Raw genomic sequence first — 27,148 nt, 5'->3', positions numbered from 1 at the left:
GCCGGAGAATGTTATAACGGTACCAGCTGAAAATATTTCTCGGAGCCCTCAAAGATTGCACAGGGAAAGTGTCGGTACCAGAGCGTGAGTCACCATTGAAGAAATGGACGGAGGGTAAGTAACAGTGGGGAGTATCTCTCAGTACCTCTTAATAACAGTGATTTGGGCTCTTTGAGGATTCAGAGGTCCTCATAACATAGGAGCCTGGATGGTACTGGGGTCTGCAGATGTGGTTCCTCAGGAGTAAGAACACTGGGCAGTACCAGAGACTGCACCAAAATAGGTACAGTACACCTTTTGCTTCTGGCTATGGAAGATGGTACCGACGAGGACTTTGCCTTGGTTCAGGCTTTTGGAGGCACTGAGTCGGGTGGCAATGCTGGTGCTGCTGTAGATGGCCTCTCAGTATGTGATGTGGTCGGCTTAGTTGGTAACAAGGTTGCGGTACTGGAGGGAATAGGAGCCTCAGCAGTACCCGTACCAGGACATGAGGTCTCCTGAGACACAGACTGAGGAGGTGACTTTCCCTTTCCTTGTCTGGCAAATGGGGTCTTCTCTTCTTGGAGGACCTGGGGAGTACCCCAAAGTGTCCAGGGTCTTTGCTTACCACCGAGGTGAAGGTGGTGGGTGGAACTGATGTATGGGGAGTGACTCGCCCCCCACAAGTCTCAGAGAGCACTCCATAAGTAGGAGTTTGTCTGTACTCCCTCAATTATTTAGATCTGCTTTTAAATCCTAAACAGATTTCACATGTAAAGGGAACGTGGGTTTCTCCCAGGCAGTGGAAGCAGCTTGATTGTCTGTCGCTGTGGGGGAAGGACCTTTGGCAGGTCTGGCAAGATTCAAAGCCCAATGTCTTGGGCATAATCCACAGTCAAGGCCATGGATGAGGCCCAGGGGAAAAAAAACCTGAGGGCCCAAAATGGGCAAAATGCGGCGAGTGGACACCCCTCAAACCACAAGCTGGAGCTAATAGAATAAAAATAAATAACTAAGAAAAAACTAAAAGGAAAATGGTATAAGAAAGTGAAGTGCAGCGAGACACGTAGTTCAGCTACCAGACACCGTGATGCTCCATCGCAAGCCACAGACGGAGGAGAAGGAACTGGAGTGGCAGCAGGTCCATCTCCCCCATATACTCTTGTAATGGGCACGAGGGTGTCTGGGGTGCAGACCCACGGGCACTGTTGACAAAAATCTCCAGTGAAGAGCGCATGGGCGTGTACATATCTGGACATGGAGCACCTATAGGGATGCTTCTTGAAGAAGAACAAGAGGTGACTCAATTACGGCATATAAATACCTTCACCAGGAAAAAAATCCCAGGTACTACAGGGTTCTTTAGCAGCCTAGAGGAGAAAGGCAGAATAAGAACCAATGGCTGGAAGTTAAAGCCAGACACAATCCAATTAGAAATGAGCCACCCCCCTCCCCTTATTCTTTTTTCAAATAGAAGGTGATTAACTGGAACAAACTCTGAAGGGAAGTGGTGGATTCTCCATCCCTTGATGTCTTTTCTGGAAGATGCTTTAGTCAAACAAGTTATTGAGCTCAATGCAGTGGTAACTGGGTGAAATTCTCTGGCCTGCATAATGATCTAGGTGATCTAATGGTCCCTCTGGCTTTAAGATCTATAAAGTGGGCTACATAGATTAGAAAATAGCTTTCAAAATCCACAGCCACATTATCCCAGTTTTCCAAATTCCTGATTTTTCATGTATTATAACAGTTGAGAATCTCTTTTTGGGATGTGGCAGTCAGAATAGGAATATTTTAAGTCTAAACTGGTGCTCACACAGTAGCTGTGCCATTCATAACTTCTCCAGACAAGTAGCAGTGCAATATACACTAAGAAATGTAGCGTTGGAAGGGATCTGTCATCTAGTCCATCCACCAGCGCTGAGACAGGACCTAGTAAACCAAGTAAACATTCCTGAGAGTTGCTTGCCTAACCTGTTTTTAAAAACCTCCAATGACAAGGGTTCCACAACCTCCCTGGGTAACTTATTCCATTACTTAACTGTCCTTAGGGTTAGCAAGTTTTTCTTAGTATCTAACCTGAATCTCCTTTGCTGCACATTAAGCTGATTACTTCCTGTCCTGCTTTCAGTGGACGTGGAGAACAGTTGATCACTGGCCTCTTTATAACAGCCCTTAATATATTTGAATATTGCTGTCAGGTCCCCCTCAGTCTTTTCTCAAGACTAAACCTGGCCCGGTTTTTAGCCTTTCCTCATAGGTCAGGTTTTATCATTTTTGTTCCTCTCCACTGGTCTCTCTCCAGTGTGTCCGCATCTTTTTTAAAGCGTGGCAGCCAGAACTGGACACAATATTCCACCTAAGACCTCACCACTGCCAAGCAGAGTAAGCCAGTTACCTCCCAAACACTCCTGTGGATACACCCCAGAATGATACAGTATTAGCCTCTTTTGCAAGTGCACTACGCTATTGGCTTATATTGAATTTGTGATCCACTAGAACCCCCAGATCCTTTTCTGTAGTACTGTACTACCACCTAACCAGTTAATCCCCATTCTATATTTGTGCATTTGATTTTTTTCCTTGCTAAGTGTAGTACTTTGCTCTGAAATCAACAAGATGAAATTCAGTAAAGACAACTGCAACTTATCAGGGCCATTTTGAATTCTAATCCTGTCCTCCAAAGTGCTCTCCCTCCTAGTTTGGTGTCATGCACAAATTTTATAAGCATACTCTCCACTCCATTATCTGAGTCATTAGTAAAGTATGGAAGAGTACCTGACCCAGGAGAGATCCCTGCAGGACCCCATTAGATATGCCCTCCCAGTTTGACAGCAAACCATTCGTGACTACTCTTTGAGAACAAAAACTGGACACAATCTTTCAACCAGTTTTGCACCCAACTTATCCTAATTTCAGATTTCCCTCATTTGTTTATGAGAACGTCACATAGGACTGTATCAAAAGTCTTATTAAAATCCAAACATATCATGTCTGTTGCTTCGCCCCTATCCACTAGGCCCATTATCTTGTCAAAGGATATTCCTTTGGTTTGGCATGACTTGTTCTAGACAAATCCAGGTTTGGCTGTTACCTACCTACAATAAATATCTGCCGAGGTGCACTAGTCCCTAAAGAGTGTACAAGTCTCTCCTAGAAGACTATTTCAGTTGGACTTGCTGGGCACAGCTCACAATGTAGAGCAGAAGTGCTGGAGCCCAGACACTCAGTCTAGGAGGCAGCATGGCCTACCCTGAAGAAAGGAGTGGGACTCCTTGGGGATCTGCCATGCTAATGGGGGGCTTTCCAAGAGACTGTTTTAAAGCTGAGGTGTAGCTGTGGATCCATGGCAGAACCTACCTACCAGTTCCGAGTTTGCTGAAGTCTGCTTTTTTAAGTCCATACATTAAATGAATAAAGATGCAATTCATTCCAAGTCAGATGCAAACATCTCAGCTTCATAATGGGTGGGGCTGGGTGTTGTCTAATGGTCAGAGCAGTGGACCGGAAATGAGGCTTTCTGGGTTCTCTTTTCAGTTCTGGAAGGCAGTGTGTCTAATGAGTACAGAAAAAGGGCTGGGGGCCTGGACTCCTGGATTTCTATCCCAGCTCTGGGAGAAGAACAGTGATTAGCAGGTTAGAGCAGTGGAATCTGGAAGCCAGGACTCCTGGGTCCTACTCACAGCCTTGCATGATCCTGCCCAAGTCATTTAAGTTCTCTTTCCTGTAACATATGATACAGAAAACCAGCTGCAGAGCCAGAACTAATAGTCGGTGTCCTGCCAACCCGCCCACTCTGCTCTAAATGCTAGACAGCACTCCTTTCCAGAGCTGGAAAGAGAAACAAAATGAGATTTGTCTTTCCTTTCTCAATGGGCTGTGTTGGAATTATTAATATTGATATGGGAAACCATCAAACACTAATTTTAATTTAATTTAAACACTAATTGATATGGGAAACCGCCAAACACTAAATTTCTTTATTAAATCCCAAGGCCAAATTATATTTATACAGTTGCTCTAAACGTGCCTAAAAAGTCTAGCTAGTAAGCAATGTACTGCATCCAAACAGTAACAAAACATTTATGGACTTTTGATCAAGATACTTACAAATGAGCTAAACCCGGGGGATGCTTAGACCAATAGTGATCAGTTCCAGCGGTGGTCAGGCAGGTATTAGCAGTGAACCCTTTAAAAGTTTACTTTTTATACCCTTTATCAAACAAGCGATGTCACTGCCAATTACTGACTTCAGCTAAAAATCAGTGTGAAACTATTTACCCTTTTTCCAAGTCTTAATCCAGATAAGATTTACAGCCTCCTTTCTTCCCAAAGCCTTTTCTTTCTTATCTTCTCTCCCCACCTCCTCCTTTGCTTACTAGCAGAACGGTGGGAAGGTTTGGGCGTGTTTCTTTTAAGACAGTTTTTCTTTGTCTTGTTACTGCAGCTCTTTATTTTATTAGTTTTACTTTTGAAACCATACAACCTTCCCACACTACAAGTAATACTAATTATTCTCATGGCCTCTGTTACTTGCTGATTGGGGCCTTCTTTACAACACACGAACACACACTATATATATACAGGTTTCAGAGTAACAGCCATGTTAGTCTGTATTCGCAAAAAGAAAAGGAGTACTTGTGTCACCTTAGAGACTAACCAATTTATTTGAGCATGAGCTTTCGTGAGCTACAGCTCACTTCATCGGATGCATACCGTGGAAACTGCAGCAGACTTTATATACACACAGAGAATATGAACCAATACCTCCTCCCACCCCACTGTCCTGCTGGTAATAGCTTATCTAAAGTGATCATCAGGTTAGGCCATTTCCAGCACAAATCCAGGTTTTCTCACCCTCCACCCCCCCACACAAATTCACTCTCCTGCTGGTGATAGCATGGGTATCATGGGATAGCTGGCTATCACCAGCAGGAGAGTGAATTTGTGTGGGGGGGTGGAGGGTGAGAAAACCTGGATTTGTGCTGGAAATGGCCTAACCTGATGATCACTTTAGATAAGCTATTACCAGCAGGACAGTGGGGTGGGAGGAGGTATTGGTTCATATTCTCTGTGTGTATATAAAGTCTGCTGCAGTTTCCACGGTATGCATCCGATGAAGTGAGCTGTAGCTCACGAAAGCTTATGCTCAAATAAATTGGTTAGTCTCTAAGGTGACACAAGTACTCCTTTTCTTTTTATATATATATACACACACACACACACTCACACACATATATCCTTAACCAAACATCCTAACTTTAATTCTTTATTCTTATACTTCTCCTACAGGCTGGAAAGCGATGCTTGGTCTGTGGCTGGTTTGGAGTTGGGGAGTATAATCAAAACAGATTTCAGTTTGCATGCATACACAAACAACAGCTACAGGAAGGTTTGATTCACAGACCTGCTGTTTTCGGGGCATGATCTTTTTCACCATGATCAATCGCTTCACCACTGGAGCTGGAAGCTGCGTAAATAGGATAAAAGAGACAAGACTTATTATTTGTTTCTTGCACTGTAGTACAGCCTAGGACCTGGTCCTGGGTCAGGACCCCATTGTGGTAGGTGATGTACAAACACAGAACTAAAAGATGGCCCCTGCTCCCCAAAGCTTCCAGTCCAAGCATAAGTCAAAAGAGACAGATGTGCTCAAGGAAAGAAAGGTCAGACTGGAACACAACCGTCTTTGACGACCCACAGCTGTAGCCCATTGAGCTAGCTTTAGCATTTTATTTTACTTAACAGTAATTCAAGGAACGTACAGGCCTGTATCCTGTAAGACATTAGCTTACCCAGTTACCATAATAAGGCTTTGAGTCCCATGAACTTTGTTATAGATAAATGGCCCGACAGTGACCCTGAGGCTTGGGGAACTGGGAATAGTGTGCTTAAAGCAGAGAGTTCGTACAACGGAATACCAGGTAATCACAGGAACACTGAACTGATACTAGGTTTGGATATTTTAGGATAAAATGTTGGCAAATGCTTAACTGCAGACTGGCCTTGGCAATAAGTTGATGTATTTAACAATTAGTTGAAACCATGACTATACTAATCTATAGGATAAGGACACCCCAACATAATTAGGGTGAAGAAGTTAGATATGGACAAGGGAGGCTGGGCATGTGTGTGAATATTCATGACAGCCCCCAGGCCCTGTAACAGGCCAGAACACCGTGTAAAAGGGGATCTGGACCATCAGACTTCTTTGGCATGCCAGAGACAGAGCAGGACTGTTGCGCCAGCTTCCCAAGGAAGGGTGTGAGTATATATGCAAGGAATGGTACAAAGTTGAAATGGTCCCTCTACCTCTCCTTAGGGTCCAGGTGGCAGAAGCTCTTAAGCAGCTTTCCTGGTAATCAGTCTGCTACCCAGGGACTCCTTGATGCCAACTGGCCAAGGGCATGGGGCAAAGGAGTATAGGCTTTTTACAGGGATTTCCTGGGTTAGGTAGCTGCATAATAATTCACACTAAAGGGTGGCATATGAGGTCTCTACTGAAAGCCAGTAGCCCACTAGCCATCATAATCATTACAAAACGTATGAACAGATTTTGAAGAAGCTATGTATCTACACTGAAAATTATGCTATGAAGGTCTTGGAGTTAAGGCAGGTCACCAGAAGGTGATATACCTTGGCAATGTTCCTTTCAGGTAGGAGATAACACCCACCTATCTCCCTGTCTAGCCATTTGTATACTGTTTGCCTATTTGCATACTGAGCCAAGTACACATTGAAAGATTGTGAAACCTACAAGAGAGAAAATCTCTGCATGGTGTAACAGAGAGCAGGGGGATATCCTGTTTATGAATAAACACAAAGGATTTTTCTGGGATATCGGAGGGCATGTCTACACTTGCCATTTAAAGCAGAAAAAGTCCCTTTTTTGCACAAAAACCATGGGAGCGTCTACACTTGCCAATGACTTTTTGCAGCAAAACTCAGAAGTTTCACCGCAAAAAGTAAACCACCTCCACGAGAAGCGTACAGCTCTTACTGGTGATGCTTTTGCGGTGATGTGCAGGTGAAGACATGTTCTTCCTGTTTACAGAGCTTTAGCCTCCGGAGCATATCCCACAGTGCCTAGGTGACCACTCTGGCCAGCAGCTCTGCTGCTCTGACACCAGGTAAACAGACATCCACCCCTCCCTCTGTAAAGCCCAGGGAACTTTAAAACTCCCCTTCCTGATTTCTTGGCAAGTGCTCACTTATCTGGCCAAGTGAAATGCCTGCTCCACAAAGCAAACGACCCCTGCTTGGAGCAATGCTGAGCTACTCGAGCTGATCAGCGTTTGGGGAGAGGAGGCTGTGCAAGGACCCAGGATGCCCTGCGATTGACCCCCACCCCTTCCCATAAGGCCCATCGTCAAACTGGAGAGAGCTGCACTGTGGGATACCTTCCCTCAAGCGCTGCTCTCATCAGTGATGGAAGTGCTGCTAATGTAACCACTCTCTGGCACCCGTGGAAGTTTAAGTGAGAACACAAACCAGCACTTTTCTTTCACCGGTTCCCTGTCACCGGTGAAACTGACGGCGCAAAACCTCTGCAAGTGTAGACATACCCTTAGGGTGCAAAGAAACACTGAACCCTTCATCTAGCACCGGGGTTCTCAACCTTTTTCTTTCTGAGCCCCCCCCCAACATGCTAAAAAAAATTCCACAGCCCACCTGTGCCGCAACAGCTGCTTTTCTGCACAGCCAGTAGATTAAAAGCCAGGGCTGGCGTTAGGGGGTAGCAAGCAGGCCAATTGCCCAGGGGCCCTGTGAAGTTAAGTTGTTCTGGCTTCGGCTTGCAGCCCTCGGCAGAGCTCAGGCTTCAGCTTTTTGCCCTTGGCCCCAGCAAGTCTAAAGCCGGCCCTGCTCTCTGGTTTATTTTGGCAGACCCCCCTGAAACCTGCTCACGGCCCTCAGACTCCTGGTTGAGAACCACTGATCTAGCAGGCAGACTGACAGCAGGCTGTCTTATGAAAGGAGGGTCACAGCCAGCCTGGCTGAAAAGCTCTGCAAGGATTTTGGGTGAGCAATACTCTACCAGACATGACAGTATCTTGTTAATTAAGTCTAGGCTCTGGAATGTGTGTTATGATTTTATTTTATATGTCACCATTTGTTTCCAATACTTGTACTTGCTACAAGTTTGTTAAATAAACTTATACTTGATCTCATTATAAACCTATCTCAGTGCTGTGTATTAAGCAGAGCGGGGATCCTCAGGAGGATTTGGTAAGCCGGGCTATACTGCTTCTTTGGAAGCAGCAAATCTGTGAATACTGCGAGTGTCCAGGGGAGCAGGAGTTGGTGACTCCAGGGAGACACTCAGAGGGCTTGAGTGTGCCAATAGCTAGCCTGCAAAGTAACAGCAGGGTCTGCGAGGTCCAGAGGGGAGGGCTTGTGTTGTCCATGGCCAGTAGAGTAGTGATCCCCAGCAGGCACAGACAAGGCTTCCTCACACAAAGGGCAGGTGGTTGTGAGGTACCTCACAACCCTGGAACCCCCTCGTAGCATCCTAATGGTGTAAACAGCACACTCTACACCCTGTTTGCTGATTAACCAAGGATCATGCGCCAAGCATTGACATACCAGATAGTATATATACACTGAGAGAGTCAAAAGTGAGAGGCTTAGAAACAGGTAAAGAAAAAGGTTATGGTGTGTTGTTTTCCATTGCTTTATTTTGGGTAAGGGAAATAGAACATAAAGGACAGGTTAAGTAAGCCAGAGACATGCCAAACATACCAAATCACACTTGGAAAAACTGTACAGATCATGGCTTGGAGGCTTTAGGGAAAATAGTAGAGGGGATAAAAATCTCTGTTCATGCAATATGATAAGCATCATGGAGAACTGATTCATCCATCAAAATTACGTGAAGTTGAGTGGGAGGTGCAGGCTTAGGAAACCAGCCTGGCACAGGTCCCAGAGGGGCAGCCCTCCAGTTAGAACTGGCCAAGAGGGAGATCATAAACTAGAAGCAGCAGAGAAAGCCAAAAAAGAGGAAAGCAGAGGAGCGAAAGCAGGTCACAGAAGTTAAAGGAAGGGAGAAGGAAAGGCCCCACAAGTTTAAAAAGCTGGAATTACACAAACAGAATCCTCAGCCCACAAGTAATCCTCCCTAGGGATCACCCAGCTGGGGGAAACTGCCTGAGTCACAGTGGGAGAGAGTCCATTGAAGAATATGACCACATTTGAAAGGATAGGCAGGATGTACAAAATCCCTGCTGAACAGACTTGGCCTTCTTACCTCCCAAATTGACTGGCAAAGCCTTACACATATTTAATCCAGTCATTCTCAACCTGCAGCATGTGGGCCACTTGCGGCCCAATGAAGACACAGCTGCAGCCCATGTGACATCCTCAGGCCACACAGGGAGTATATAGTGTGGATGCCGCCCACATAACACAGAGAGCTGCATGTGTGACCCACAGTGGTGTTCAGAACAACTGGTTTAATTATATGAATGTAAATAATGCTATGTTGTATGATTGGTTTAAGGGGTTGATGTTAGAAAGCTTTCAATTTACCCCATAGATATATCACCTAAAGTGTAGAAACCTAACAACTGGATAACAGGAAATATGGTCATAAAATGGGAGATTATCGGAGAAAATGGATGAAAAGTAAAAGGGGAGAAAATGATCACCGGTTGGTAGATCGGCTTGCTCAGGTGCGGTTCTTTGCGGTCTGCTCTGATTAAGTGGGGGCAGAGGTGTGGGAAATTTCCCCAGCAACTGTGGAAGAGGCAGCCAGTGCTGCTGACTTATACCTGCAAGCGAGACCATTCCTAGGGCACAAGGCCCAAAAGGAAGGACAAAAGCCTGGGGTAAAAGGGAGACCCTTGTTTGTTCCTGGAAAGAATGAAGAAGGGGAGGGGAATAAGCACACGAAAGTCCCTAATTATCAGATCCCAGCCTGAGGGAACAGCCCAAAGTATTTTCTCTGATGTGGGTCCCTACAACACAGGCACAAACAATGGGGAGTCCAAATACAATGCCTGATCTATCCAAGTTAACGCAGCTACCCTCAGTTCAGAGCCTTCAGTGATGCCAAAGGGGGTTCTAGTTAAATTTTGTGCAGTCTGACCTTCTGGAGGTAGATAAAGAGTGTATGAAGGAGGCCAAGGTAAATGGCCAAATGTGCTGGAGAGGAGAGACATAATCACATACCTCCTCTACTCAGGAGGTACATCATTAAGGAAGTGGATATGCTCCCAGGAAAGAGGTAAAACTCCTGGCCTTGGGGCAGTTTAGAACCATGGTGTCTTTAGCTCCCATTGAATTAGAGTGGGAAGGCTTAAGGGGTATTTTGAACGTAGGAGTTTTTAAGAATTTACTGGCTAATGTATTGGTGGGAAATGACAGGATATCACTGGCCAAGGCTATTAGTATTCTGTCCCAAAGGTAAATGCTTGTGGGGGGTGGGGGACACCTAACCAGCAAAACACAGCAATGTGTCTAAAGGGGAGGGAAATGAGGAGTCGTCCCCCCCTTACCTGAGGCAGCTATCAGTACAAGCAAGAGCCAAAATGGAGTTTGCTGCAGAACCAACTGCAGACATGTTTTGGGGAAGCATCCTCAGTATTGACCCAGATAGAGAGCACAGCAAGTGGTTTTCAGAAGAGGGAAGGATTTAAAGGGAAGCCTTGGTTGGGGAAAACAGAAGTCCTGCTGGGGCCCTACAAATAATCATTCCCACAAAGCATTGTGTGGAGTTAAAGTTCTTAGCCCAAAACTGCCCTTTTGCTGATCACTTAGGAATGGAGAAGACATATAAAAGGCTAAAGAAAAATGTCTATTGGCCCCATATTCAAAATGAAGAAGAGGAATACTGCAAGCCTTGTGACTTATGTCTCTGCCAGGCTCCTTTGCATCCTTTACTGGCAATCAAAGCAGCATTTTTCAGGCTTGCTATGATCATCATAAGGCCTGTACCCAGACCAACTCAGAGGGGGAAAATTTATATTATTGGTGGTGGATTTTGTCACCAGGTATCCAGAAGCAGTTGCTCTGTCAAATGTGGAAGCTGAAACTGTTGCTAAGGCACAGTTCTCCATAATCAGCAGGTGGGCTTTCCAAAAGAGGTCTCATCAGATTGTGGATCAGATTTCATGTCCCAGAATGTGTGGGGAAAAATACCACCCAGAAACAAATGGATTAATTGACAGGTTCAACTGGATCCTAAAATCTATGCTAAGAATGTAAGTAAACAGGGACATAGTGTTACTTCATCTGTTTGCATATCAGAAGGTGCCCCCAGAGTCCCTGGGGCTTGCCCATTTGACCTGCTGTATAGAATGGTCAGAGGTTCCCTGGATCTCATTAGAGACTCCTGGGAAAGTGGCACTGAAGCAGAGGGGGAACCGGTGACTGAATATGTGCAGAGGTTCGGGGAGGATTTAAAATCCATGATGGGGATAGTGCAGCAAAACCTCACTTTTTAAAAGCTAGGCCGCTCAGAAAGAATGATCTGATTACAATGCCTGCGATCAATGATTTCATGTGGGAGATTTAATACTGGTGCTAGATCCTGTAAAAAAGTACAAAATGCAAAACTCATGGGAGGGGCCTTTAGAGGTAGTAGAAAGGGTTTAATGATGTTACCTATAATGTCCAAAGGCCCAACAGAAAGGTAGCAGCTCAAATGGCATATAAACAGGTTAAAAGTGTATCACAATCATAAAAATCACTTGGGAATTGTGCTGAAGAAATTCAGAGAGGCAGGTCTCACAATTACAGCATCAAAGTGTAAGACAGGGGCAGCCAAAGTCCCTTATCTAGGTCACTGGATTGGAGGGGGCCAGATCCCTTAAAAGTGGAATCCACTGTTAACTGTCCCATGCCCTGAACCAAAAAGCAAGTTCAGTGTTTTATAGTCTTGGCAAATTATTACCTCGGGTTTGTGGAGGGTTTCAGAGACCTTGTGTACGTAATTATAGACCTCTGCAAGAAAACGCAGCCTGACATGGTGGTTTGGATTACAGCCTGTCAGGAGGATTTTAATAAAAGTGAAAAGAGCTCTGTCAGAGAAGCTAGTCTAAACTTTGACAAGATGTTTGAATTCTGCACAGAAGCATCCAATACAGGCCTGTGGACTATATTGATGCAAGTGAGCAAAGGCAATAAGAAGCATCCTACTGCTTTCTTAAGTAAAAAAACTGACGCCCCCCCCTCACTGGACAAAATTTCACGGTTATAGAAAGAGAAAGTTGTGCAATTGTGTGGGTGGTCAGGGAGCTAAGGCCGTACCTGTTCAACAGAAAGTTCAGGGTCCTAACAGGCCACTCCCCATTGGTATGGCTTCACAGAACAACAGGTACCAACTCCAGACTGCTATGCTGGAATATAGCACTTCAAAATTATGATATAGAAATTGTACATATTCAAGACAAGGAAAGTGTAGTGGTGGATGCACTGTGTAGGCAAGAGGGTTCTGTGGATTAGCCAGTGGCTGACCCTACTGCACCAATGTAGGGGGGGATGATTGACTCAAGGACCCATGATGCCAAATGGCAGAGAGTACAGGGGGTGCATAAGGTTTTAGTGTGATCCTAAGCCAGATATCTGCATAATAGTTCACTGAAGGATGGCATGTGACAGCCAGTAGTCCACTGTCATCATAATTAGTGTGAAATGTATGTATGGATAATATTTAAGGAGTTATGCATCTATACTATAAATTATGCTTTTTAGGTCTTGGAGTTAAGGCAGGTCACCAGGAGGTGACATACCTCAGAAATGCTCCTCTGTCCCTGTCTGGCTATTTGTGTATTATGTGCCTCATACGGTATGGCTGTTTGCATACTGAGCCAAGTACAAATTGAAAAACCATGAAATCTACGAGAGAGGAAAACTGAAGGGGATGTCTTGTTTTTGAATGAAGACAAAGGATTGTTCTGGGATATCTTAGGGTGCAAAGGAACACACTGCATCCTTCATCTAGTAGGCAGCGTGCTGTCTCAGGAAAGGAGGTCACAGCCAGCCTGGCTGAAAAGCTCTGCAAGGATTTTGGGTGAGCAATACTCTACCAGACATGAGAGTATCTTATTAATTAAGTCTAGGCTCTAGAATGTGTGTTATGATTCTATATGTAGCCATCTGTTTCCAATACTTCTGCTTGCCACTCCTTGCACCACTATGCTTTGTTAAATAAATATACTTGATTTCACTATAAATATATCTAAGTGCTGTGTGATAAGTGGGGCGCTGATCAGAGATTAACTGGGGTGTTCTGTTCCTCTGGAAGCAGCAAGTTTGCGAATACTGTGAATGTCCAGGGGTGCAGGAGCTGTCCAGGGAGACAGAGAGCTCGAGCATGCTATCGCTAGCCTGCAAATGGATAGCTGGGCCTGGGAGGGCTTGTGTTGCTCACAGCCAGTGGAGTTGGGGAGCTGACCCACAACAGGGACAGACAAGGCTTTGTCAGGTGCCTCACAACCTTGGGTACCCCCAGAAAGCATCAACTTCTCCCCCCCCCCGCCCCCACTCTGCAGGGCTAGGGAGCTCTGAGTGCCATTTTGCACTAGGCTTAGATTCTCCCTTTCAAGGTGTCATCCAGGCCTAAAAGGTGGGCCAAGTTGGGCCTGACTGTGCCCAGAGGAGTTCTTTAATCCTTTCCTGGCTGGGGTGCAAACCTACCCCACTACATACCCCACTCCTCAGGGGCCCAATTCCCACACCGTGTTTCTGTGTTTTGCTCCAGCATGATGTTGTATACTAAAAGTATAGTGTTGGGAGAGCAAACTACCACCCCATAAGGTGCAGGTTCATCTCTTTCATCATGGTTAGTGGGAGGTATGGGCCGTAATGAGGGAAAAGAGTTACCCAAAAAATAATTCCTAAGAGATTCTATGCCCACTTCACTGCGTGTGCCTCCTTTTCAACCATGGAATAGGCTTCTTCCCTGTGAAAGACCTTCCTACATGAGTATAGAAGTAGGTGCGCCTCACCATTCACCCCTTCTAACAGCACAGCACCCAGGCCTACTTCTCTAAAATCAACCCGTTTGAAAAATCTGGATGGAAGAGGACTGTTTCCTGCACAGCCATGTTAAAGGCATTATCACAAGTGCTGTTCCAGCAGACCTCCTTTGGATTACCACCTTTTATTGGGGTCCGTCAGAGGGAATGCAATGGTGGCGGCACAAGGGACAAATTGCCTGTAATACCCAGCTAGTCCAAGGAAGTCTCTTACCTGCTTTCTTTGTTCAAGGAATTGAGTAGGCCAACACTGCCTTCACTTTGCTAACTAGTGGCCTACATTGGCTTCATCCCACATTACTACCCAGGTAAGTAACACTTTGATTTGCCAATTTGCATTTGGCCAGATTGACTATGAGACCTTCTTCAGCCAAGGAATGGAGGATGGCTTGTACTTGTTGCAAGCAGGCCCAGTTGTTGCTATATATAACAATGTCCAAATATGCAGCATCGTACTGCTGATGAGGCCTGAACACCTTGTTCATTAAATGCTGAAACACTGCTACCACTCTAAACCAAAGGGCATTGTCTAGAAGTAGAAGAGCCCAAAGGGAGTCAGTCAAGAAGACTTTTTTCTTGAAGTTTGGAAGAGAAGGGCTGTCATAACCATACAGCTAAGGGTAGCCTAGAATTCCTCCTTACCTGTAAGGGGTTAAAAAGCTCAAATAACCTGGTTGGCACCGGACCAAAGGAACCAACGGGGACAAAAGATACTTTCAAATCTGGGGATGGGGAAAGGCTTTGTTTTGGGTTCTTTGTTTCTGTGTTCGTTCGCTCTTCAATTCATGTCCTCCAAACCATTCTGAACCAGTCTCTCACATTACCGAAATTGTAAATACAGCCAGGCAAGGCGTATTAGTTTATCTTTGTTTTCTCAACTTGTGAATTTTCCCTTTGCTGGAGGGAGGTTTATTCCTGTTTTGTTGTAACTTTGAAACTAAGGCTAGAGGGGGTTCCTCTGTGTTTTGTGCATCTTTTGTTTTTAACCGAAGCTGGTAAAAATAAGCGGGTCCCCACAACTGTACCCCAGAGTTCAGAGTGGGGAAGGAACCCTGACAAGGGCGATTTGCCAATACCCTTTTTTAAAGATCTATGGTACTGATATAGCTGACGGACCCTAAATGTTCCAGTAGCTCCCAGACTGTCTCCCACATCTTCTGGGGTATGGGGTCTCTATCCTGCTGTCCTGGGACCATCTTGTTGAGAGGGTGTATCAGCTGGGGCTAGCCGGGTGCAGGGGAGAATATACTGGGAAAGGCCTCAGCAATAGTAAAACCTAAGCTCTTTGTCCAGGTAGTTCAGCACCTCTCTCTGCATGTGTGCTGGCTCTGGGTGAATGGATGCCCGAAATCCCAGTTCAGCTTCTGGTGGGTAAGGAGTGGTCAGCATCCCTTCCCTGGTTTTCCAAGGCTTCAGCAGGTTCAAATTGTAGACCCTGGTTTCTTTCCACCTCCCAAGCAGGTGGACCTCACAGTCTACAGGCCCAAGCTGATGATCCACTTCAAAAGGCTCTTGTCATCTGGCTAGTCACTTGGGTTCCGTGCTAGGGAGTAGTAACTACACTATCACTGGACTGGAAGATCTAGAGGCATGCACCCCGTTCTTGTGTTTGCTGGGACCCCAACGGTTTTAGTGAGCAAATGGAATTGGAGGAGCTTCCTGAACTGGAGAACATCCTGGGCCACATTGGATGCTCTCAGTTCCTGCTCCTCCCAGCCCTCATACAGGAGAGCCATTATCCCTTGAGGCTGTTGCTAAATAACAGTTTGAAGGGAGAGAACTTGATGGAAACTTGCAGCAACTCCCTTATTGTGGGCCAAAAAGGAGAGAGTAGCTGATCCTCAACGCTTGCGATCAAAGGACACAAATCTTTTCAGCACTGCCTTCAGGGTTTTGTTGAATCTCTCAACTAGTCTGTCCATTTGTGGATGACAGACAGAGGTCTTTAGCAACTTGATCTTCAACAGGAAGCATAGCGCCTGCATTAACTCCCTTTGAGTAGGTCCTCTGGTTTTCATAACCTGGCTAGTCTCGCCATTCCAGCACCGGTCCCAGCATTCTGGTTTTCCTACCTTAGATCCATGGTTCTCAATTTTTTGTATTGGTGACCCCTGTCACAAAGCAAGCCATGCTTATAAATGCTAGAGGCAAAATGGGGTTTGGGGGTGGAGGATGACACCTTGCGACCCCCTTAGCGGTCATGACCCCCAGTTTGAGAACCCCAATTCTAGGCCGACATCCTAATGCGTTTCATTAGAGCAGAACGTGACAGCAACAGGGACCTGCATCTCACGGTGGCTGTAGATATGTTACCATTATTTTTTGCCTTTGACTGGACCAATTATTCCTTCTGGATAGCTGTGTACGTCAGTGACATAAACCTTCTGCCAGATTATGCCCCCAAAGTTCATGAGCAGTTTGTGCAAAGAAATCATGCTGTGGCTCAGTCTAAAAAATAAATTCAGCAGAGTCTGAACAGACATGGCACTTGAACAAACAGTAAACCGTGATAGTGAAGTAAAAGGGGTTATTGATGGATTTCACTTTGAAACCGGAAATCTTGGTGAGATAATTCGTCACTGCTCGGGAGTGCTCAGTTGTCACAACTGTTATGAAGGTAAAGTTCTTTGGACACAAACCACGTCTGAGATTTCTTTCAGCACTTGTTAACAACTCCATCATCCAAATATTTCAATGCATGACCACTATGTCCATTCCACTAAAACAAAGTGCACAGGGAGGCATGTAGGAACCACATAGCAACAGTGTGGCCTAGGGGCAAGAACAATGCCACAGCCCCCCAGATCACATCACAACTCTTCCAACTTATTCCTCCACCATTCAATACACCTGCACCCAACACAGTTAATGAAGTTGGAGTGCATGCAGATAGTTCCTAATGGCTATTACCAGTGCCACTGAAATAGTTTTACCAAGGGGCATGATGGATTTTCCATTACTTGACATCTAACTCAAGACTAGCTGTCTTTTTAAAAGACATGGTGGAGCTCAAACAGAAGTAATGGGCTTGATGCAACAATGAGTGAGGCTCTCTAGCCTGTGGTATGCAGGTGAGCCTAGCTGATCGGAATGGACCCTGCTGGGTGATGGGCTTAAAATCTTTGCCTCTGCCTATCCACAGCCCAAGTACAACAAGGGCAGTGCCTGCCCACCCCAACTCTTCTCTAGTGAAGAAGAGTTCAGCATCTGCAGCCCGTTCCATTCTCTGTCAAGGCTGCCAACGAGTAAGTCAATTAAACAATATAAGTATTTGTGAACTAAGAAACCCAATTGACGCACACAGGCCACTGAGTGGCTTTCAGACGGGAGAAGCTTCTAGTTAGTCATGACTATTATACGTGGTTTCTAAAGTGCCAACAATTAAACCCACATCCAGGTGCATTATTTATGAAGTGGCAATAGCGTGCAAAGAGCTTACACTTTAGACAGCCTTCATACTGCCAAGCACTGCACTTTTTGCGCATCTGCCCAATCCATTATTTTTTTTTTTTAAAAGGGATGCTGCAGTTAAATCCCTTTTCCTCAGATGGCCAAGGATATGTCTTGTCCTTTGCACATAGAGCAAGTTTGCAGCTCTTTGCTTTGCAATAATAAGGAGCAGATTCATCACTGTACAAACAAACCACTTGAGTAAGACACCTGCCCTGCAGAGCTCACAATCCAAACAAGCAAGGAACAGTCCAGACTGGAAAGTGCCTTGGGTGAGCAAATAATATCAGAGCACCAAAGGACTTCTGCGTGGGGGATGCTTCTAGACTGAGGGCACAACTCAGGATGACTTTTAAGGTTGACAGCCTGTTGAGTTCTCCAGAATGGAAAAATCTAGCTTTTCAGGGTTCGTATAACCTACTCCAAACCCTCCCACAGCTGGATTTGGGAACATTTGGTACTAACAGGGATGCATTACTACTCACTGGGCTCCCCACCATCTTCTTCTCCACCAAAGGTTTCCTCTGGGGGCCACGCCTGGTAGGAGACCCTGAAATCCTCTCGGACCTGCGCCTCAGAGGAGGGGAGACAGTGTCTGAAAGTGAGGGAGAGAGGAAAAGTTTGAAAGTTGATTGTTCCCACCGCATGGGGAAGCCCCTTCATCCAAACTACCAATGTGGGGACATTTAACTGCCTCTCAGTACTTTCCTATCTCTTGGTGTTTGCCTTTTCATAGGCGTAAGATGCTAGGAAGCTGTGAAATACCCTCCAGTCCTGCATCCTACCCCAAGGAATTCTCCAACCTGAGGGAGACATTCCCATGCACCCTGCTCCTCCAGTGGGACCCCTCCCCACATCCTGATTCTCTGAGGACCCCCCTCCCAAACCTCAGGAAACATGCCCACAAATCCTGCATCCACAGGGAGCAACACCTTCTCCTCATACCCTGCTCCCCAAGCCCCCATCAGTACTCCAACAAATGTTCCTCCACACGCTGCTCCCATGGAGAGGAATCCCAGGCACCGCTACAGGCTGGGGACCGACTGGCTAAGCAGCAGTTCTGCAAAAAAGGACTTGGGGATTACAGTGAATAAGAAGCTGGATATGAGTCAGCAGTGTACCCTTGTTGCCAAGCAGGCTAATGGCATATTGGGCTGCATTTGTAGGAGCATTGCCAGCAGATAGAGGGAAGTGATTATTCCCCTCTATTCGGCACTGGTGAGGCCACACCTGGAATACTGTGTCCAGTTTTGGGCCCCCCACTACAGAAAGGATGTGGACAAATTAGAGAGTCCCCAGCAGAGGGCAACGGGGCTGGGGCACATGACTTAAGAGGAGAGGCTGAGGGAATAGGGCTTGTTTAATCTGCAGAAGAGAAGAATGAGGGGAGATTTGATAGCAGCCTTCAACTACCTGAAAGGGGGTTCCAAAGAGGATAGAGCTTGGCTGTTCTCAGTGGTGGTAGATGACAGAACGAGGAGTAATGGTCTCAAGTTGCAGTGGGGAAGGTCTAGGTTGGATATTAGGAAACACTATTTCACTAGGAGGGTGGTGAAGCACTGGAATGGGTTACATAGGGAGGTGATGGAATCTCCTTCCTTAGAGGTTTTTAAGGCCCGGCTTGACAAAGCCCTGGCTAGGATGATTTAGTTGGGGATTGGTCCTGCTTTGAGCAAGGAGTTAGACTAGATGACCTCCTGAGGTCCCTTCCAACCCTGATATTCTATGATTCTTCCTTGTATCCTGCTCCTCCTGGAATCCCCCTTTCGAGAAATTACTGCCCCAGACCCCACCCCCAGCGTACCCCCCTCGTACCCACCGCCCCCCCCAGAGACCCACCCCCAGCGTACCCCCCTCGTACCCACCGCCCCCCCAGAGACCCACCCCCAGCGTACCCCCCTCGTACCCACCGCCCCCCCCAGAGACCCACCCCCAGCGTACCCCCCTCGTACCCACCGCCCCCCCCAGAGACCCACCCCCAGAGACCCACCCCCCTCGTACCCACCGCCCCCCCAGAGACCCACCCCCAGCATACCCCCCTCGTACCCACCGCCCCCCCCAGAGACCCACCCCCAGCATACCCCCCTCGTACCCACCGCCCCCCCCAGAGACCCACCCCCAGCGTACCCCCCTCGTACCCACCGCCCCCCCCAGAGACCCACCCCCAGCGTACCCCCCTCGTACCCACCGCCCCCCCAGAGACCCACCCCCAGCGTACCCCCCTCGTACCCACCGCCCCCCCCAGAGACCCACCCCCAGCGTACCCCCCTCGTACCCACCGCCCCCCCCAGAGACCCACCCCCAGCGTACCCCCCTCGTACCCACCGCCCCCCCCAGAGACCCACCCCCAGCGTACCCCCCTCGTACCCACCGCCCCCCCAGAGACCCACCCCCAGCGTACCCCCCTCGTACCCACCGCCCCCCCCAGAGACCCACCCCCAGCGTACCCCCCTCGTACCCACCGCCCCCCCCAGAGACCCACCCCCAGCGTACCCCCCTCGTACCCACCGCCCCCCCAGAGACCCACCCCCAGCGTGCCCCCCTCGTACCCACCGCCCCCCCAGAGACCCACCCCCAGCGTGCCCCCTCGTACCCCCCGCACCTCCAGAGACCCCGCCCCCCGCGCACTCAGTGCCCCCAGAGACCCCGCACGTAGCCCCCAAGTGCCCCCAGAGACCCCCGCCCCCGGCACAGACCCCTCCCCGCCCAGGGTGACCCCCGGGCCGCACTCACCCCCGCGGGCTCCGCTCCCCGCTGGGGCCGCGCCCGCGGACCGGGTCCGCCTCTGGCCCCCGCCCGCCATCCCGTGGGCCTGTCCGCTCCGCGCCGAGCGGGATGGAACCCGCCACCAAGCCCCGTTCGAATCACCCGCCGCTACAGTGGAAGTGACGCGGCAGCTACTTCTCGCGAGCCTTCGAACCCGATCTCTCCCTGAGAGCGCCGAGCTGCGGGGAGTCTCTCAGGTCGTAACGTCATCAAGCTGCGTCCTACCCGGAAGAGACGTGGCAACAGCGGACTCAGCCTCAATAGGAGCCTGTGAGTGTCAGGGGGACCCTATGGAGGGGCAAAGCGGGGCTGGGAGCCAGGACTCCTGGGTTCCCTCCCTGGCACTGGGGAGGGGAGTGGGGTCTGGCGGTTAGAGCAGGGGCGGGGGGGACTGGGAGACAGGACTCCTGGAGCCGAGAGGGGAGTGGGGTCTAGTGGTTGGGGTGGGAATTGGGACCCAGGACTCCTGGGTTCTGTCCCAGCGCTGGGACGGGAGTGGGGTCGATCTGGGCTTTGATTTTGCTCAGTACGCTTTCTCTCCAGCTGTGTCATCAGTGAAGCACCATGGGGCTGTGTAAATGCCCCAAAAGGAAAGTCACCAACCTTTTCTGTTTTGAGCACCGAGTGAATGTCTGTGAGAGCTGCCTCGTCGCAAACCATTCCAAGGTAACTGGACTCCAGCTCCAGTCTGGCTGCTGAGCAATGGCATCTCAGGGGAATGGGAGTTTCTAGGGCTTCAGCTATAATGTGGCCCCAGGGAGGGGGGACCAGCTAGCTCAGGAGGATGGGGAATGGGATACGGGGCTTTCCCCTCTTGGACACTGGTTCAATTGCTGCCAACCTGGATCAAATATGAAAGTCCTCTTTGCTCAACAACCCTCTCCCCTGCCCCCAACCTGAGTTCTTGGTTATCAGTGTTCCTCTATCCTGTGTCATGACTCCTGGAACGGCGCATCCTGTTAATATCCAGCAATGGACACCTTCCTCATATTTCCTCTGATACTTCCACAATTCTGTCCAGGGGCCTGTTAGCATAGACCTCATTGGACGTTCCCATCTACAAATGCTTCATACCTAGGGATATGATGAATTTTCTGTCCGTTGCAATCTTTAAGTCATAAGTGGACATCTTTCTACAAGAGATATTCCAGCTCAGACACAGGTTATGGGCTTGATGCAGGAATCACTGGGTGAGATTCTGTGATTTGTACTAGGCAGGAGTTCAGACTCAACTAACATAATGGTCCCTTTAGGCCTTAAAATGTAAAGTCTTTTCTTGTGCTGCCCCTCCAATTGCAATCCTACCTCACCCATACCATGGGCTTTCTGTCACTAACTTCCTGTATCTTCCAGTGCATTGTTCAGTCCTATCTCCAGTGGCTTCAGGACAGTGATTACAACCCCAACTGTCGTCTTTGCAACACCCTCCTGTCCACCAAAGATACTGCCCGGCTTGTGTGTTATGGTGAGGTACTTTTAGCCATGGCTTTGGGAGCATTTCAAGAGCTTTGCTTGGTTTTCTTTTCATTAGCAAGTGACAGTCCTGGCCACCAAAGCCTGATTTACTTTTTTTTAAAAGCAAATATAAAACTTGGGTCAGAAAAATGATTGCCAAAATGGCACCCTGTTTATTCTGTCTTTGTAGTTTCTTCATCAGACTGGGTATCTCTACACACAGATTCCCCCACCCCTTTACCCCACATAAGAGCCAGCTGGCCTCTGAAAGTGGGAATAAAGCCCCTACAATTATGAGAACTGAGTGGATGAATACAATGTCTATGGCAGAATGGTCTCCAGCTTACTTTCCAGCAGCTGTGCTGCCCCTGGGGACTAATGGAAGGGGAGATGTTTGTGAAGTAGATCTGACTAGGGGAGTAACTGATCTAGACCCTTCACTTAAAGACATTCCATGCTCTTCACCTTTGCAGATCTGTTTCACTGGTCATGTCTCAACGAGATGGCAAACCAGCTCCCAAAGAACACGGCCCCAGCTGGCTACCAGTGTCCCAGCTGCAAGGGTCCTATCTTCCCCCCAGCCAACCTGGTCAGTCCGGTGGCCTCAGTGCTGCAAGAGAAACTGTCGACTGTGAACTGGGCTCGGGCCGGGCTTGGGCTGCCACTGGTAAGAGATTACCCATGAGACTATCCTCTTGTTTTGGGGCTCTCTGAGGGTTTTCAAAATGGGAGCCAAGAGGACAGCCAAGCTGGACAGATACTGCTGTTAATGTACCAGCCGGAGATGGGAAACAGAGTAGGGGCCTTTCCCCTCTGGGGGATGCGGCAGAGGGGACACCAGCTTTGATCTAGCTTCCGGCTTGAGCAGCAACCACTATCTGGGATTGGCTGAGCTGATGGGGCAGAGTTTGCTTTGGTGTCTAAGGTCTGACGCAGTTTTCTTCTGTTCTCTTCAGATTGATGAGGCTGATACCATACAAGAGACAGAGTCGCCTGATACCACAGATTACACTGACTGGTCTAGCTTCTCTGGTAAGTGCTGCCAGGCTATGGGCATGGGAATGGCTCCACTGATGCCTGCACAGGGCCCATCTAGCCCAGTATCCACCTCCCCCACCCTCACCACACTAGATCAGACCTAGGGGCCCACCTAGTCTGCTATCCCCTCCTTCCACACTGGATCAGACCAGTGGTCACGTGTAGCCCAGAATCCCCACCTCCCTGCTGCCTGGGATGAGACCAAGGGGTCCAATTTCATCTGCTCTCTCTTCTAAGGTGATGGGAGGGGAAGACTGGCTGGCTTTTAGGGATCAAGGAATGGGATATGAGACTTTTCAGTTCTAGGGCATCACTTCTAGTTGGGCCCCTGACACAGAGATCCATGGAGCAAGTGGGTCACAGTTTGCTGTCCCGGCTTTGTAGATGGAAGCCAGCTGTCTTAGGCTGCCCCATTCCACACAGGATTCATTTTGTTACCTCCTTTCTTGGCAGCAACGGCAGACCCCAGCTCAGAGGAGACCATCCAGCAAAGTGCCATGTCGGCCTATTCCTACAGTGCTCCGCCCGGCCTCTCTTCCCCACAGCAGCAGCAGGGCGTGAACAATGGGGGCGTGAAGGAGGAGCATTCAGTCATCGACATGGGGAATGCTAGTAATGAGACCATCACCATCAATGCAGGTGAGCAGCATTGTTGTCATCTCCTGCGGCGGTGGGGGGATTACGAATCAGTGGAACATAGCCCCGAAGAAGTGAGGACCCAGTGGCTACCTTCTGAGTGGGGTAGCGGTTGTGTGTCTCATGTCCCTTAGGCTGTTTCCATTCACTCCTGTCTGGATCAGGAGCCCACTTAGAGGACAAGATAACTCAGGGACAAAGGAGTCTGGGTCAACCACAGCCAACAGGGCTGGGGAAGAACAGGTGTATGGATTGCCTAGCTGTGGCAGAAAGGGGGACAATAAGGTTAGGGGGGTGTCTGTACCCCCCCACCACCACTTTCTCCTTTCCTGGTGCCAATGGCTCTCTGCTAAGCTCCTACACTCCCCATCTCCCCAGCAGCCTCTACACCACGGAAGGTCTATGACACCCGGGAGGGTGGGGGTGGCAGTGGCAGAGCATCCAGCACCCAAATCGACTGTGATGAGGACAAGTACCGCCGGCGGCCAACACTCAGTTGGTTCGCACAGCTTCTGAAGTAAGTGATCAGTGGTGGGGTGGGAGGAAACCAGTGCACTCCATGATAGGGTCGCAATCTCGGTTGGCACCTGTAGCTATTACCGTAATACTGCTAATGTGCCCCCGATCTTATTTGCGGTCTTTAGGCGCTACCATAATACTGCTAATGATGCACATGCCCTGATGTGCCCCTGATGTCGCTTTGGGCCTCTGGGCACTGCTACTGTCATGCTAATAACAAGTCCCCTGGCAGGAATCGCTCTGGGTCCAAGAAGCGGCAGCCAAGATCCCTGATGCAGCGGTTTGTCATCATCCTCCTGATTGGCGGCATCGGCTTCCTAACCCTGATCATCATCATGTCAAAGCTGGGCCGGGCCTCGGCCGACAATGACCCCAACCTGGACCCCATGTTCAACCCCCACATCCGGGTGGGCCAGGAATGAACCAAGCTGGTGGCTCCTCCCTGGGCACCAAGACTGGCCTGCCAAGGCAGGGATGCTGGGGACTGGCAGCTGCAAGTGGGGCTCCGGGGGGAGTACAAGGGGAAGCCTCCAGCCAGGACACTGCTGGGTCAGCTCAGCTGAGAGTCAAAACATGAAACTGGTGAGGGGGGTGTGAAGTGACTTTGGCCTCTTTTAAAAATGAGACTCATCTCTCTAGGTGGGGTGGGCAGAGCAGGATTGGGAGGAAAGGGGAGACTTGTACAGCTACGGATTGGGCCCCCCGAGGTGGGCTGGAATGAGCTCTCTAGTCGCTGAGTGCTCCAGCTGAGAATCAGCCACTATAGCTGTTCAGCTTTGGAATGGGCCAGGAAAGAGGAAAGCGTCAAGCACTGGTGATCGGGGAGGGCTTGTGCTGCTAGTACGAGTGTCCAAGGACTGGGGCAAGTGAGAGACAGCACAGGAATGGAAGCCTGGACTCCTGGGTTCCATTGCCAGCCCACAAGGATTTATTGGTCAGAGCAGGGAAATTGGGAGCCAGAATTCCTGAGTTCTGTTCCCACTGCTGCTGACCCCGTTGCGCAATCTCAGGTGAGTCACTTCCCTGCCCCATGCCTCAGTTTCCCCACTCTGTAACTAGCAATGCTGCTGGTGGGGTGTGTGCAGGGAAATTGGGCATTTCCATTCCTGCCTGCAGAAGAGCTGATGTTAGCAGCACTGAAGGGCAAATGTCCCACACCTTCTTGGAAGCGTGACCTCCTTGGCATTACAGCCCTGCCCCCCTGAAACTGGCATCTGGCTCCTTAAACCTTGGGCTTCAATGCCCTTCCCCTAGGAGCCTCTCAACTGTCTGTCACTTGGAACTTGCCAGCCCAGATTGTCTCAGTGGGTGAGAATACAGTTGTTTGAATGCAGGTGTTTGAAAGGGTTCAGGGCTCTTTTGTTCCCCTTTCCCATTCTCCAACCCTGGGCAGACTCTGCTTCCTCAGAGGTGCCTTGTAAAACCCATCCCATATTTGATGGACCCATTCCTGTATCCTCAAAGCGCTGCAGAGCTCTCTGATTCTAAGCCCATCTGCTATGTTAAGCCACCTTGTGCTTTATTCACCCTTGTCTCCAAAACCCCTTTGCCCTGAAGAGGGAGGTGTCATTATTTTCCTGGTCTCAACTAGATGGGAGACAGAGGATCTGTTTGACACAGCCAGCTGCTGGGACTTTTTGGGGGAGGCCTGTTCCAACATAAATCTCCTTTCCTGCCTGGGGATGGGGCAGGATTTCAGCCCCACCCACAGACCCCACATAAAACTACCCTTCTGCTTTGCTGTGAATGGGAGTGGTACATAATCTTCCATCATCCCCCTTCTCCCACACATCCTTTGGGGGTTCAAATGTTATGGACACTGGATCCCAACCCTCTCCCTGCCACACACACACACACACACGTTTTAGTTTTGCAAATGCAGCTCATTGAACCAAATGACAGGAACCAGCCCCTTGTCGCATCCTCATTTACCCTCCCCTCCTACTGAGCTATATTGGGGGGTGTGGGAGATATAACTTACTTTCACCAATTCTAATTTTTCACATCAGTAACTACCTGGGCCTTAACTTTGCTAGAATTCAAAGGGCAAATACTGAGATCCACCCCCTACGTCCAGCATTATTTGTAGGGATGAGATGTCGTTAACCCCTTCCCCTAACATCATCTCCGTTGAGGGGAGCCTTCACTTCCCATCTCATAATACCAGGGGAAAGGGAAGGAGTTGGCTGGTCCTCTTGGGTGTGATTATTTTACTAATGAGAACGGGGTGGGGTTGGTGTCCCTCTGCTTTCCATGAGGGCGGGTGTGTGTAATTCCAAAGCTGGTCCCTCCCGTCTCTGTACAGAGCTGTTGCTATGGGTCCTTTGGGCTGTCCCCTACTGGAAAGGGGCACGTGTGTGTGAAGTATTGACCTGTTCTGGAGTTTAGGGAGGGGATGGGACATGCTGGTCAGCACTGGAGTTTAAAGATGGAGGGGAGGGGAGGGGAAGAGACTTCCTGGCTTGTGGATTTTCAGAGCTCTGGTGGGGATGGGGTTTCATGCTTTGAATACGGTTGCTTTCCTTCTATTTATTGAATTGGTTGATAGGAGACAGTTCTTCCTGTAGGGTGTGAAATGCATGGGGTGGCCTCAGTGACCAAAGACAGCACACGCCACACACCCCCTCTGCCCAAAAACTGACCATTGCCTCCAATCCCCCTGCTTTTCTGAGTCCAGATCTTTGACTGGGCCTGAGTCAGGATCTGTTTTGCAACCTCCTCAGCTCCCACCCTTTTCTGCTGATGGCTCTGCTAGCCCTGGGGTAGGGGAGGTGGCATGGGACTTAGGCTGGAAGGAGTAGAGGAAAAATATCACCTTCCTCACAAGCCACTGCCAGTGGAAAGGAGAGCTATGAACATAAGTCCTGTGGGCTTCCACCAAAGGATGGGGGCTGTTTGTGGTGGGGGATGGAGGGGGTGGAATCAGAACCTCTTCCCCTCCCTTGGGTTAGTTCCAGCATGAGCCAGAGGGTTGGATTGGGCCCATGCCCTTTGGCATGACCCTATGGTCAGGGGGGTGTTGGGGTAGGGGTTGTGATGGGCCACTGCAGTGGAACGGGATGAGCCCTGTAGCCATCAAATGCTCCCACTGAGGGTTGGCCACCTGAGTTGTTGAGTGCCCATTGGGCATGTTGGGGGAAAGATCCTGGCTGTAATGACTGCCTTGCTCTCACCTCCCAGGAAGGTGACATGACTAATGAATGACACCATCGCTAACACTACAGCAATATCCTGTATTGTTATTAAACTTGATTTTGGCTACAGCCTGAGCAGTGTGTTACTGCCCCCTTTCCTCCCCGTTTCCCAGTTCCGACAGATCTGGGGATGAA

The 27,148-nt window shown here is 48.9% G+C and overlaps 2 protein-coding genes across 5 annotated transcripts in view; one reads left to right on the top strand and one right to left on the bottom strand.

Moving 5' to 3' along the window:
• LOC140914340 (sororin-like) overlaps positions 1-27,148 on the bottom strand; it is a 34,162-nt gene that overhangs the window by 5,289 nt on the left and 1,725 nt on the right. The window contains exons 1-3 of one of the 2 annotated variants that reach the window (XM_073351897.1): positions 20,139-20,277; positions 17,891-18,000; positions 5,387-5,449 (exon numbers count right to left, since the gene is read on the bottom strand). In XM_073351897.1, coding sequence (XP_073207998.1) covers positions 5,387-5,449; positions 17,891-18,000; positions 20,139-20,208 — 243 coding nt within the window. In that variant the 5' untranslated portion in view covers positions 20,209-20,277. Of the gene's footprint in view, positions 1-5,386; positions 5,450-17,890; positions 18,001-20,138; positions 20,278-27,148 lie in introns of those variants that run through there. The other variant, XM_073351896.1, reaches the window with a different exon arrangement.
• On the top strand, positions 20,367-27,082 carry ZFPL1 (zinc finger protein like 1). 3 transcript variants are annotated; one of them, XM_073351889.1, is made up of 8 exons: positions 20,367-20,441; positions 20,715-20,837; positions 21,525-21,636; positions 22,100-22,293; positions 22,583-22,658; positions 23,118-23,303; positions 23,682-23,817; positions 24,052-27,082. In XM_073351889.1, the coding sequence occupies exons 2-8, from the start codon at positions 20,736-20,738 to the stop codon at positions 24,239-24,241; spliced, it is 996 nt and encodes a 331-aa protein (XP_073207990.1). In that variant the 5' UTR covers positions 20,367-20,441; positions 20,715-20,735; the 3' UTR covers positions 24,242-27,082. The 3 variants fall into 3 exon arrangements, with proteins under 3 accessions (XP_073207990.1, XP_073207989.1, XP_073207991.1); XM_073351888.1 differs by having other exon boundaries at positions 23,679-23,817; XM_073351890.1 differs by lacking the exon at positions 24,052-27,082 and adding an exon at positions 23,945-24,044 and having other exon boundaries at positions 23,679-23,817.

This window comes from Lepidochelys kempii, chromosome 7, assembly GCF_965140265.1.
Source record: "Lepidochelys kempii isolate rLepKem1 chromosome 7, rLepKem1.hap2, whole genome shotgun sequence".
NCBI classification, from domain to species: Eukaryota; Metazoa; Chordata; order Testudines; family Cheloniidae; genus Lepidochelys; species Lepidochelys kempii.
Note: the sequence above shows the minus strand (reverse complement) of the source record. Positions and strands in the feature narration are given on the sequence as shown.